A 14,767-nucleotide genomic window follows, 5' to 3' on the forward strand; every position below is an offset into this window, starting at 1 on the left:
CTTGATCTCCACATCCCATATGCATGCCTGAAAAGCAGATCATATTGTCGCAAAAGGTCCTCCTTGATCACGTTAGTTCGGAAAAGAGGCGCAACCTTCTCGCTGCTTTTGCGTTTTGCTTGGTATTTGCTGTCAATTCAACTCATGGTGGGTTACGACGACATTGTCCCTTAAGAGAAACCCAGAGCCTGGCCTCCAACAAGCAACAGTGGCGCTGAAAACCTGTTTAACAGGAAGAAACCTTGAGCAGGACCAGGCTCATTCAGGGGGAACCTCCTGTTGATGGCAGGCTGGGTAAAGGAGAAGGAGAAGGGGAGATAAGGCAGTGGGAAGGACAGGATACACACATATTAACTCAGAAGAACATATACTTTATTGATCCCATAAGGGGAAATTCAATCTTTACTTTGTTTTTTAATTACAAACACATGAAGCTTTGAACACACACACACACACACACACACACACACACACACACACACACACACACACACACACACACACACACACACACACAAACACATTGAGGGAGACGTGACTGAGAGTTACTAGGCTGCCCCGGGTTCGGTACCTTGCTTAAGGGTACCTGGGCGACGGTCTGAAGGCACTTCTCATGCTACCAGAACACTTTCCAATTGTTTCTATGCAACCAGGGCTTGAACTACGAACCCTCCACCTCTCAGCGCCGCCCCCTGCAAATACGGTAATTATACAGAGGATGCAAAGCTCAAACTGAGTTGGTCGGCCAGGACCTGCGCAGGTGTCGGAGGCTTAAATCAGAGACTCGGCAGTATCACTTATGCAAGAAGAGGAAAATATCGCGGCTCCCGTTCAATAGTCTGAGGTCTATGGTTTATGGAGACTCCAGCGTGCCAACTTTGCATGAGAGGATCCCCGGATCGCATTTTTAAGCTGCTGCCCCAAAGCCAGAAGGTTCAGGAGAACTTTTAGTTGTAATCCAGGAGTGAGCTAAAGGTGGATCAAGTAACTGCTGGAATTTCCAGGCACTACTGCAGCCACCTCACACAGGTTGGACAGATTTCAGAAGACTTCGGCAACATCAGGACAAGTGGTCATGGAGGAAGAGGAAGCCTATGAGATTGGCACAGGTAGGGGACAGCAAGTCTAACTGAAGTTGGGTGTAGAATCTGCCAATCAGGCACATTTTATAGCATCCAAGAGGCTGTGAGTGAGATGGCTGCACCTCAGGAAGACAGTATGGGCATCAAAAGGCTGTGAAGACATGCTTTATGTCTATGAAGGCTGTCATTTATATTTCTCTTAACAGTCCAATTGCCTCCTCCTTAGGCAATTGGACACTGAAGATGCATTTTGAGTTTTTTTTAGGAAACTAGCAGACTGAGAATCAGTGAAAATTGCAGTTACGTGATGTTCCACTATCCTAAAGCTTATAAAAGCCCCTCTGAGTTCTTTTTGTTGAGTTCAGTTTGATTTTCAGATCCCCTACACATGAACTAAAATTGTTATTTTGTCTGTACTCTAATAAAGTTTTTCACAATTAAAAGGGCCAGGCAGCGATTTGTCATAGATATCATACATCAACAAATATCAGTAGATTATAAATTTTAAAGGAAATTGCTGAAGAACCTCTACTGTTCTAGCAGTTCCAGTTGCAGTCATATTAAATGGACTGGTTCTAGTATGACTCACTACAGCTGAGCATTTTACACACATAAACATCTGAACATGTCTGAAGACAACGCAGCTCTCTTTACACCTGAGCATTATTTTTTTTAACTGTCCATCAGGAATGACGCGTGGAAAGGAATTATTCTTGTAACCAGAGGTTTGCCGATTGCCCTCTGTGCATCCGAGCAAGGCACCAAATCTCCAGAAAGCCCTGCTCCTGGCTTGTGTGTATGTTTACTTCTGGTGTGTATAAAGGAGTTGGTTTGATGCTGAGGTTAAATTCACTCTAACACTAATGCATGCGCATGTGTGTTCGAATATAACTAATTCCAAAGAAAAATTAAACACAAAATAATTATGTTTCACATGATTTCACTGTGCCGATGGCAAAAAATGACTACACACACTTTGGTCCGGGCTTTAGTCATTAAATTTATTTAAGATGCTACATAGTCCAACCAGATTGTAATGGTTTTATACACCAGATAGAATACTTGACTAGGTTCATTAATAATCTTGGATAGACTTATTTATTTATATACATTAAAAAAACAAAAACAGATTACTGACTTCTTACATCGATCAGGGAGAAGGTCAGAAAGTCGCAGAGCACGTGAGCGAGTGGTGTGTTTTACAGGCGTGCCTGGGTCCGGATATTCAAACAGAATCATTGCTGCTGGGGCCCACGTGGACTGCAACAACCGCACTCGATTCCTTTTTCTAATCACAAAACAGTATTCAGGTACCGTTTTTAGAAGAAAAAGAAATGCTGAGAAATTCCAAGCAGGATGTATCCAACAATAATCATTTCTGCGAGAGTCCCGTAGCCCAGGTCTGTTCCACAATCGCCAGATCTGCTGCGGCCTCCCTCTGAGCATCAAGTCATCTTCAACTGGAGGACTTAGGATATCGTGGAAACGCGAGTTTCACGTGGTGGAAGTATGGTGTTGTCTTATTTTCTCTGATTTAATTTTTTTTTTTTTTTTTTAAAAGTGCCGCTGTCTCACCAAATTCTGCCAACATGAATGGGGAGGGGGGGTTAAAAAAAAAAAATCACTCCAAACTCGGTCGTGTTGCTGCAGGAAGATCTGAAAACGATTAAGGTGATACAAAATTTCAAAGGCAAAGCTCTAAACACAGGTCCACGACCACCAGGAGTGGGAGAAATTTAAACTGGCGCAAGAGAGAACACCAAATATCAACAACTGTATGGCTCCATAGCAAATGAGGAGAAGACTTCTGCTGGGACACTGTCATTGGCGTCCAGATGGGACTAAATGCTGTTAAGGGAACATATAACCAGTCAGTTTCAGCACATTGCTAGTCTCTCACTACAGGACAGCTCTCTGTCTGTGCCTTTGTATATATACCATATATGTTAACATTTTCTTGTGTGTGTGTGTATATATATATATATATATTTATTTATTTATTTTTTTTACCTCCATATTGGCCTGAGAATAACTTGCCCAAACAGGTCACAAGGCGAGACTTTCTTCTGTCATTTTACAGAAATGATAAAATCCTGTCACTCCGGACCTCATTTCTGGCAGCTGTGATATTTATTAATGATTACACACAGAAAATAAATTTTTAAAATAAAAATAAACAGCTTAAAATAATCAAAAAACACAAACACAGAAAGAAGGGGAAAAAAAATAATCTAAAAATGTATTTGTGCAAAGCTACAGCCAAATGACACATCATTATCACAATTATAAAAGCAATTAAATTAAGATTAAGTCAGATGCAACACTGTGAATGCATGCAATCAAACATCCCCCTCCCTGACAACTTAGGGATGGGACGCCGCGTGTCAGGTGATGGGACGGGAGTCGAGGCAAAGTGAAAATAAAATGCAAACAAAATGCCTATTATATAGTGTTCCATACACAGATCAAGGTGGCTTTACAATCAAAGGCGAGCTGTTGATTTGTTTCTTTCTAACAAAGTCAGTGGCTGGACAAGTCACTCCGATAGCCCTGCGTGTGACCCCCCCCCCCACTCCACCTGTGTGGATCAGCTCTCTCTGTTTAGTTCCCGTCCTCTGATGAGGTGTTGCTGCGGGGACCCTCTGAATACATGTGTACAGTATTAGTGGTGGTGGTCGTCAGGGAGATCGCATGTACGGACAGTCGCACACACGCAGGCCTCGTTTAGAAAAAAAAAACAAAAACAAAAAAAAGACACGTTACACGAAATTAACTTCTGCACAAATGCACTCACCAACAATCGCACCAACATGGCCGGTGTTATAAAATCCATTGGTTTTAATCACGAGCATTAAATCATGTTTCCATAACCATAACCTGCCCCCCCCCCCCCCCCCCCCTCCAAAACCTTATTTCTACTTGTATACATGGAACTTTGGAAGAAGGTCCCAAATGATTATGTGATGATTACAAAGAGGCAAGACCTGTAACAGTAGATTTGTTCGTAAGACGTTCGATCCTTTTTACATTTTTTTGCTCAAACATTATCTCTTGATTTTTTTTAAAATGGTTTTTCTAAACAGACAGTAAATGAGACTGAATCAAGACTAGTACCACCACCACCCCCCCACTGCTCAGTGGATATGGCATATTCCGATCCGAAATCCCAGATGCTGCACTCATTGATTTCATCCTCTGAAAAGCATGCTGTGGCCGACCATACCGCGCTTCCATCTACAAGACCAACTTGCCCACGATGGCGCCCACCACAAAGAAGAGCACGATCAGGGCCACCGCACGGGCACTCAGCCCCTCCTCTTTCTTGATTCCGACAGAGGAGTGCTGGGATGACATCATGTTGCTCTTCCTCATTCGCAGCCCGTCGTCCTCCTACAGCAGGACGAAGACGGCCGTTATTAAGGTGGGGACAAAGGCAACTTTTAAAAAATCTAGAGGCAAACGCGTGCGGTTGCAGGTGATGACGTTGAAAGTAAAAGAAAAAGAATCAGGTTATCAGTTTGTGAGGAAGAAGTAACTATTCATGTACTAGCTGAAAGAAATGTGATCTGCTTCGATCTTCATCTGGCCTAATCCCTATTGGACAGCGGAAAGCTCCAAGCTTTAACACACTTAATTTCCCAGCAGCGGGAGGAAGGGGGGTTAAATCTCTGCCGTAAGAGCAGCCAACAGTCATTCCGCCCCTGGCAAGTGCTGAAAGGCGAGGTAGTGGTGGTGGTGGCTGAGCGATGGACAACTTTCTTGAACCCTGTGTGGTTTTTCTTTGCGTGTGAATGGCGTCCAGCCAAAGTGGAACGGCCTTCATTTGAAAAGTAATTTCGCCGATCGCGGTGATTGATTGTCGGCTCAGAGATGTGCAAAGGTCTGCCTTTGTTTGAAACCGCTGAGGGATCGCTGATGGGAAATAGGTGGTCGCAATTAGAGCAAACCTCAACTTTGAGTTCCTCTCCAAATACAGCCAAGGGTGGAGGAAGCTGCAATTACTTTTCTACACACATTCATTACAATAAATTCTGCTTGGAGTCATTTCTGTGTTGAAATAATTATGTACATGTTTGCAATCAAACAACTAGTTAAGAGCAAATGAAAATTGTAAAATTGCACAAGACGCGCATGAGATACCGTACTCATGAAGGATGTGGTTAGAGTGACCTTTGACCCAACCAGTTTCTCAGAACCTGTTCTTAACAGACTGTGATTGACAAAGTCAAAAAGCTAAATACGACGATTCATCCTACTCACTCTGATTTGTTTATTTTCTTCTCGTAGCCTCTGAGCCTCCATCTGCAGCCTCTTACACTCCTCCATGATCTTCTTCACCTCGCCGTCATCGAGCGTGGAGCTCATTAGCTTTGTAGGCAGTGCAGAGGTATCCGACTTGAGCAAACTAGATGACATCATCTTGTTGGACTCCATGTCATGCTGAAAGAGTTATATGGTGACAAGTTATAAGACAGTATGTTTGCTTTTGTAGCGCCGGTGTTTCCATGGTGATTTTAACCATGAACTTGGCTGGCATGTGCAGTTTAATCTTAGTATTGTGGAGAATTTTTCTTTTTTTATGTATCTTTGGGTTGGGTAGGTTGTTGTCGAGTATTTGAGTTTCATCTGGTTTAAAGTGTCATGACGGAGAGTTAAGCTAAACTTTTTTTAATGGCCAAACTGTAATCTACAGCACACATAAATGAGCCAATTAATGCTATTTCAGAAAAGTGCACTATCTGCATGCCCCCCCCCCCGATCAACGTGCCTTCCCTCACCACAAAACAAAATTGCGTGAGTGGCAGTGAGCAGCTGAAAGGGTTGAACAGCCCTTCAAACTGGATCAAACATCAACGTTTTAAATTCCTTGAGCGATTTATACTAAATTCATGTGCTGTGAAAGAATTGTCCAGATGGATAAAATAATAACAGTCAAGTTCCCAAGACTGTGCACGTAACCTCGCCTCATCTTCATGATCAATTCCACCCTTGCTTATAGAAAATACCCTCATATTGCTTACTGGAGCCAGCACATGAATGCCTTGTTATATACAAAACTTGCATCCAAATATCCCAGCGGTACAAAGACGCCCTGCAAATTTGTGGTCTGACACAATTCCATCAGCGAACAGAGCGAAACCCCTCTGTGACAGCTCGTCTCAGAGCAGTTCGTGCAGATGTAGTCATCGAAGGGACATAAAATTCCAAATGACTGGAGCCTGACTTTGTTTATGGCGGTCCCAGATGTGCTTTGTCTGCATGGGCGTTTGGGGGAGATGATTTGTATCATGATGTCGGAATCAAAGGTTTCCCAGAAGAAGATTGCATCGTAGTGAGATGTCCAAGGTTATCCACATTGAGGTTGCGTAATAAAGTGGGTTTACTGGTGCAGCAGAACGGCCTATATGCACGCACAATCTCTATCACCCTAGGGGGTCCTTTCATTAGCGGATTAAGCTGATTTCTATCAGCACCGTCTGAAAAGGATTATCGCTGGGACTCATGTATAACTGTCAATAAGTGCATTAACTGATAACAAAGCCAGAAGATCATATCGTGAACATCCTGTCAACAGCTGGGTGGAGTCTGGCAAGAATCAACGGTTGCAAACAGACTGAATCGGGGAAAAAACGTCCATTTGAAAGACTGTTGAAGAGTAAGAAGAAAAGGAGGGAGAGGAGGGTCATACAGTATATACAGACACATCAATGACCGAAACTGAAGAGCAGAGAACAGAGGGCGATGGGCTGCGGTAATAAGGGACCTGTCAGTAACCACACACAGACCAGGTGGATGTGAAACCGACACTGTGCACAGCACGACTGGCTCACTGGCTGCTGACGGCCCATGTGAAGAGTAACAGAATGGAAAAACTGGATCATCTGCAATTGCTCCAGCCACAGTGATGTTGAACAGCGCGCTTCCACATTTCAATTTGGTCATATGGCGGTAACTGAAGTACACAAGAAAAATGTACTTGTTTGAACACAGTGGCTATGATATTTCACTGGGTTCTGAAATAAAGTCATCTGCCTCATGAGGCGTGACAAAGGCACAGTCAGTATCTCAATTAAATAAGGACGTTCACGTAACTAGTATTCAGCATATTTGGCGACATCTTGTGGCAAGAATATAGATTAACTGTCATCAACTTCCTAGGGTTTTGAAGACTCAAAGGTGGCTGCCACTGAAGAAGGAAAATTATTTTACTTTCTGGTATTTGTGCGTTCTTTAGTGCATGTGAAATGGAAGCTGGTGGATCAGCGCTGCAGCACTGTCGTCAATATTTACACAAGTATCTCAGTCTTAAGTGGACAAAAATGTGAAATGGTGACACCGTGAGGAGAAGTCTTACCATTTTTTCATTCTCTACTGGCATCTCGAAAACACATCTCAGCTTAGAGTCCATCAGCTCTTCTGGCTTGGCCTCCTTCCACTGAGGAAACCAACAAAAACAGTCGTCGCTATTAATAAACGATTTATTTAATCACGTCAAGATCTGTGAAAGGCGTTACAAGCAAATCAATGAAAGCAAAGGCAAAGTTGTTCTCAGGTGTGTAAGAAGAGGAGCAACAATAAAGCAAGCATCCAGAAGCGCTAATCATGATCAAATATGCTCTTCTATTTCTAAATTCTGCCTTTTAGGGTAGCGCTTCACTGTTTGGATGTAGATCATGTGGCAGCCTGACGTTTAGGAAACAGCTACTACATTCGTTCCCACGGTTGGCAGAAGAATCTCTGCAACTGCAAACTCGCAGATGCAGCACATCTGGAACTGTGAGCAGAATGTTACACCCAGGTCGTTTTATTAGATATCCAGGATTATTGTTGGACTGTTACTGGGGAAATCTGCGCCACAGTTTGTGAATCCTATTTAAAACAACAGTGGAGATAAATTTACCAGTAGGAAGAATAGCTTTTTCTGTTTTGTGCTCCTTATGACCTCAGCTCCAAAGGTCTCTCTTCTAAATGTGGGTTTGTTCTGGCTCCATCCCAGCACGGTCTTTTTAGTAACATTTTCTCTGGTTATGTTTCCAGAATGCTACTTTGAGTAAGATTTAACCACATCACAAAAATGATGATAAATTACAATGGGCCGACGTTCACAACTCGTCAGGTAGGAACAAAGTTATCACAAGATTTGGTTTCTTAACTGCTGTTTGACCAGAGAAAATATGCTTGATAATTAATGTCAGATTAGCTGTAAAACCCACAGAAACGGTCACGTTGATTTTTTTTTAACCTAATTAATTTCACAAGGTTGGAACCACTCATGAATTAAATCTTGAACTCCACACCCACGCAGCCATTCCAAAATCCATTTTGTGCCAGGAAAACCCCCAAAAAACCAATTCCTTTGGACACGCTTTGCTTCCAAAAACGTACTGGTGGTGAAAGATGATTTTAAGAAGGTTAAATCCTTACCACGCCCTCCATGTCGGTCATTTCAGGAGGCGCTAACAAGGACTGGACCATAAACTTGTGTTTGCTCTTTTCGTTGGGATCGTAGTCAAAAGGCTGCAGCATAACTGAAAGACAAAGACACATGGACGCATAGGGAAACATTTTCAGGAGGTTCCCATTTGTTCGCTGTGGATATAAACGGGGGAAACTGTTGTTCAGTAATAGGACAAAGGAAGTAATCTAGGAAAAAGTGAGCCAATGGCTGATTGTGATGCAGATATGAGTCGTGTTATAATTTAACTAAAAGAAAATGTGAGAAATGATGCTGACAAGTTTCACTCTTGGTGACCAAGTGGTCCCCCCTCCAACTTCAATGTTCTCTCTAAAACAATAGGCATTAGATGGAGCGCTTTGTGGAGACTTTGTGAGATGCGGGTCCAAGAAATTCTCCCATGTACCACATGTGCATTGATGAATACCAGTGACGGTAATGTCTCAGCAACTTTTCATGACCCTGTCTTTCTCTGTTGACTCTGTAGATTAAAGAGGAACTAGTGAGTGTCAACTCTTCCATGCTGTCCACTTGCCACTGCTGCAAGAGAAAAAAAGCGATAGAAAAGATTGATTTCTAACTTCAGCTTAGCATGAAACATGGACAAATCCCCAAACTCCCCAGGGGGTGATATTTCTCACAGCTTTTATTCTTCTCTATTTCTTTCTAACACTACGTTTTGCTCTAACAGAAAGCAGATGTGGGGCTGCGATACTTTCACCTATCGCCACATCAGTCGGTGTTATTTGATACCGTTCCAATGACTGAGAGGCTATTTCATAATTGAACAATGCTTCAACATGATCAAGGGCATCTTGACATCACAATCAACTGTGTCTAACAATGATTGCATGCTTCTTTAGCTTTTACTAGAAACAAATGACCTCCTAATTTCAAAGCCGGCCTGACAATCAGGATGGTTTTCATATGACACATGCCAATTTTCCCCAGAGTAGAAAACCCCAAAGATGAGGTGCGCCATTACAGCAATCATGGCAATTCAATATTGCAAACCAGAACCAGACGGCATGAAAAGACTAGGAACGTCCTATTTGAGTCAGACCCAATTTGCTCAGCCATCTACCACAGGTCCAAGGGGACAGTACTGAAACGAGGCATGAGGAAAGTATAAAGGTAACGGCAGCAAATAGAAAAAGAGGTTCGGAGTTCAAGCGTGGGATGGGAATTAACCTTCCCGATGACCCGCAAAGTGTAGCAAAAAAGATCTTTAACATTTTTCTGCACTCATACATACTTCAACAAAAGCCAGTGCTGCTTTGATTTAGCATTTGGACTTTCCTCACTAAGAAATCTCAGAAATTCACAGAGGCTAATTGTAGTTAATGGGCTCAAGCCGGATGGAAATCACCTGCCTGCTTCTTCGTGATGAATGAGACCACGAGTGGGATGAAGGAAGAAGGAGGCAATTACACTTTCCTTTCCTGTTACCAATTAATTACGTCCTGTGAGACAAGATGCTTAAAAGCCCACCATTTACACTGAAGTTGTTAAAGAACTCCACCCATGGTACATTTTCCTCTTTATGTAATTATCAAGCCCTGCAGAATAGTGACTACTGTAGGGTAGGAACCAATGACTTTTCCCTTTCAAGGCTTTCAGTAATAAAGCCCCAAATATGTGACCGATGCACTGCATCTCATTTTCCAGTTTCACCCTAACAACCTAGGCAACAACAAACAACATACTGTAAAATCTGCCCAGTTAGTGCAGTCGAGACCCAGGCCTGGTGGGAAAATTCCCTACAATGTACATAAAAAGGCTAATCCCATTATACTTAATCTTATACACATCAGACTGTGACCTCACGGACCAATCTAGTACACAGAATCCACAGACATGAACTATAACCAAATAATGAGATTTAAAGCTTAAAGAGTTGTGCAAAGAGGGTTAGCGTTTAACTGTGATACGACATGAATGAGAAAATATTGAAAACAAAGACACTTTGTGACAATATGCTTCTCCACCAAGTTACCTGAGACATTGATCGAGGTGCCTGCATCGATGATTCCGCTATTTGGCCGCACACAGTAGCGGCGCGGCGCCGTTGTCTTCACCTTGAAACAAACATTTCGGTCTGTGGGATTTGAGAGCTTAAGGTTTGTGGTGACCACATCTGAAAACGGACCTGTGAGGAGAAAGAAAGGCAGAGTAGAAACTTTTGGACAGTGCCCTGAAGTGCTCCAGGAAAATGCAAAGAATAATTTTTAAAACCCTTCTTTTGACCTTCAAGGTCCTCAGAGGCTTGGCTCCATCCTACCTGGAGGAGCTAGTGACACCTTACCAGCCCAATAGACCGCTCCGCTCTCAGAATGCTGGTCTACTTGTGGTTCCCAGAGTCTCTAGGAGTAGAATGGGGGGCCGAGCATTTAGCTACCAGGCCCCCCTGCTATGGAACCAGCTCCCTGTCCAGGTACGGGAGGCTGAATCCATCGCTACTCTTAAGATTAGGCTTAAAATCATTATTAGGTTAACATCTTAGCCATGCTGCTATAGGCCAAGGCTGCCGGGGTCCAGAAACATGATCACCTGACAGGCCTCTGTCACCCCACTGGGAAATCCTCTCCTCTCCTCTCCTCTCCTCTCCTCTCCTCTCCTCTCCTCTCCTCTCCTCTCCTCTCCTCTCCTCTCCCAGCCCAAATCAGCAGGAGTGTCCCCCTAAATCAGCAGGAGGGTCCCCCTACATGAGCCTGGTCCTGCTCAAGGTTTCTTCCTGTTAAAGGGGAGTTTTTCCTTGCCACTGTTGCTTGTTGGGAGTTAGGCCCTGGGATTCTGGAAAGCGCCTAGAAACAATTTTGATTGTAAAATACGCTATATAAATGAAGATTGATTGATTGATTGATCGATCGATCGATCGATAAAATAGGCTGCGTGAAAACTACGTTAGCAATGACGCCCAGAGGCTGCAATGTTGAACCTTTGAAAAAGTTCATATCTAAAAAAGGTAGCATCAAACGTAGCCATACAGCTGATTGTAACACCTTCTGTGGTTTTGCCAAGGAAAGTGCATCACTAATTTAGAACCCAGTCAGGGGCAGTAACAAATGAATGATGTGCCCTTTCCAGTTTAATAATTCCACTACACACTCTACACTGACATAAATAAAGAGGTTTCAGTAGAGAAGATCATTAGGTCTTATAAAAAAAAAAAAACACATGGAACTTAATCTGTGCCCCCCCAGTGTTAAAGTCCATAATAAGCAGCTATACAGGCCTATATATCCAAAAAGCCTGATTCTGTTTTTTGGATAATGATTATGATGGTGATGGTGTGATGTTGCTGAGCCAATAAAAATATTTTCAGAAACGCACAGTTCGTGACATCTTCACGGATGCCTGCTGACAGAGAACCCAGTCCAGCCAATTACTTTTATCCAAACAACTTGCGTTCACTTAGATCACTCGAGCCAACTAATAACAGCGAGGATATTTTGTGACCACAGCAACGAATAATTCAATCAACAATCCCACTAATATACATCAGAATTCTTGTAAAACAAGTTGGTCTTTTCCCACAATTAGTGCATATGTTCATAAAACTTCAAGCTCAAATTTCAGCTCAGAAAAAAAATAAAAAATAAAAAAACTCGACTGGCAGAGAAACGCTAACCAACTCACTTTGATTAAACACAGACAGGGAATTTAGAGCCCTACAAACGCATTGGCTTAACTTCTGAGAGCTTGTAGGGAAAACATATAACACACCTAAACTAAGATTTCCTGGAAGTCTGTTCAGATAGCATCCAGCTCCCAAAGACGGAACCGCACACGCCAATGAAAACAACCAGGAAAGGTTGATGATCCGGTCAAAGCATCTTTTCATGTTAGCCTTTCATCAGGGTGGGATAAAATAGGAGGACCTGGGATCTGCAAGATACTGCCTGACACTGTCCAGCCTTTGATATTCACGCAGCAGTGACACAGACTGGGTTTATTAAAATTAAAGCAAAGAAGCGTAACACACAGGCAATAACCTGTAGGATAACCTCCACACAGTACTATGCAAGACCTAAATGTAACATCAATTTAAATTGGATTGTTTATTTAAGGCGCTCCTCCCAGTGTAGGAGGATGCAGTGCAAATGATCTGAAGGCTTCACATGATCATTATATTGTATTTTCTGATGTGAAGAATCCAGAAAATCTGCCCACAGCAGATTAGAGCAATATCTTCCCAGGCCACGACCGTGATCACAACATTCAGCATCCTCCTATTCTTTTTAAGAGCCTAGTGTAACACCTTTTTCTGTGAAGTCAAAGAGATTCCATTTTTTAGCATTATAATGGTCTTTTATTTATAGCTATTTATTTTTAGGGTATGAGATTTACTACACAGTTATTGAAGAGAACTACCTGTTTTTCCACACAACACTGTTTTGATAAAGTTTAAATACTACAGATTAAAACTGTGATCGAGGCTAGATTTCTGTCACGCATCCCAGTGCTTAAGATAGGATAGGAGAAAATAATGCATATTCCTTGTTAATTATTCATTGCAGCTTGCTGACAATATACTTTGGTTTATCTAATTTACAACCAACAGTTTTATCTACAACACAAAGGTGTTTCAAGCACAGAGCACTTCATTTTGTGCAGATGTATTATCCATTAACATGTGCTTATTGCTTTGTTTCATAACATGCCAACCCTGAATAAATAGACACTACATGCTGACAATTTAGTACAGTCAAATATCACATCATTCTAACCCATGGGAGTAGAAATGTCAGGGGGTTTGAAGGCATATATGCAGCAATTTGCTGCTGGCTTATGTGCAGTTTTTTTTAGGTGCATGCAACAAAACTGGGACAGAATATTTACAACGTGTTGCAAAAATATGATAGTACTCGGGGATTAGTTTATGTAACATCTTCAGGCCTACAGCAACGTGATATCTTGCAGCCAAACACAGAGTCTCTAAAAAATAGATGATCAATAGAGAAGTTTAATTATCTGAGAGACTTTTACAATGAGAAGATGCGCCTACGGATTGTATTCAATAGCACGGGTCTCACCATGTTTTTGTCCTGTCAGCTGTCAAGTTATTAAAGTTACTGTCAAGTTATGAAATGACAGCTGGGTGGCATACAGACCGAGGCAGCCAATCACAGAGCGAGCTGGTGGCAGCTAGCTACACCTGCTAAGGATGTTGCAACTTATGTGGCACTAAACTCCAAGAATTCAATGTGCAACTACACACCGCGGCTTTAGCCCGCTCCCTCATTTAAATATGATGGATTTTTTGCTAACTTAAATTGCTTTGGAGGAACGTGCTCTACCAGAAATGTCTGACAGGGCCTGGCTATTTTAGCCGGCGAAAGCTAATCCAGCTTAGCCTGCTAGCTAGCTAGGTGCTGAGGTGTCACTTGACCTGCCGTCCTTACACAACGTCCGGAATTCGTTCACATTATCAAAACGTATAGTTCGACTTCTTCCCGGTTTGGTCAACGAAACGCCGCGGTGCCCCGTTTCCCACCCTAGTGGCAGAGGTACCCCCTCCTCCTCCTCCCGTCCATTGCCGGGCCCTCCCCTCTTACCTCGGAATTTTAGTTCATGCTGAGGCTCCAAGATCAGAACCTGTTCCGGCCTGGCCATATCCCAACAGCTGGAGCTGCTTGTCGCACTGCAACCACTTTCTGTCAGCTACCCCCGTGTTAGGATATTACTGACCGCGGCAGCGTCAGCACACTTATTTTATCAGCGAATTCTCTGCAGATATCCTGTCCCGGTCGTGGAGCTCCTAACGGCTTTTATGATGCAGCAGGAAGGGACTGACAGGCAGCGTGGTGACGTCAGCGCCTCTGCATAGCCAGAGTGGAAACTCGTCGTGCCGAAATGATTTCCAAAAGTTGTAAAAAGGAGCCCCAACCTCAATTTATTAACCATGACCTGAAGCTTGAATCTGCTTTGCACCGAATTTCAATCGGTAATAAGTAATCAACGATATTTGCAGCGTGCGTTGCTTATTAGGTCATGTGAGCCAACGATTAAAAAAAGGTATCTGGAATTTAAATATGGTATGCGTTAACCTTAAATATGCACAACAATCTCTACATTTTTACAGTGTTACATGCATTGCACTTTCGCATATATACAAGTCATTAGATTTCTATTACTCATCTATTGTCATTTCTAAATCTACATAGCGCTTGAACACAATTTGTGCAGTTGTGGCAGTAAACACACACTCTACACACCTTTAATTGTT

The 14,767-nt window shown here is 42.7% G+C and overlaps 1 protein-coding gene across 1 annotated transcript; it reads right to left on the reverse strand.

The window, feature by feature from the left end:
- Positions 1-2,062: 2,062 nt before the first annotated feature.
- vapb (VAMP (vesicle-associated membrane protein)-associated protein B and C) lies at positions 2,063-14,338 on the reverse strand. The gene is made up of 6 exons (XM_003973084.3): positions 14,097-14,338; positions 10,535-10,687; positions 8,508-8,611; positions 7,438-7,518; positions 5,343-5,522; positions 2,063-4,472 (listed from the first exon to the last, which is right to left on the reverse strand). Exons 1-6 carry the CDS (start codon positions 14,152-14,154, stop codon positions 4,317-4,319), a joined length of 732 nt encoding a protein of 243 aa, XP_003973133.1. The 5' UTR covers positions 14,155-14,338; the 3' UTR covers positions 2,063-4,316.
- Between the last annotated feature and the right edge of the window lie 429 nt (positions 14,339-14,767).

Source organism: Takifugu rubripes, chromosome 19, assembly GCF_901000725.2.
Source record: "Takifugu rubripes chromosome 19, fTakRub1.2, whole genome shotgun sequence".
NCBI lineage: Eukaryota > Metazoa > Chordata > Actinopteri > Tetraodontiformes > Tetraodontidae > Takifugu > Takifugu rubripes.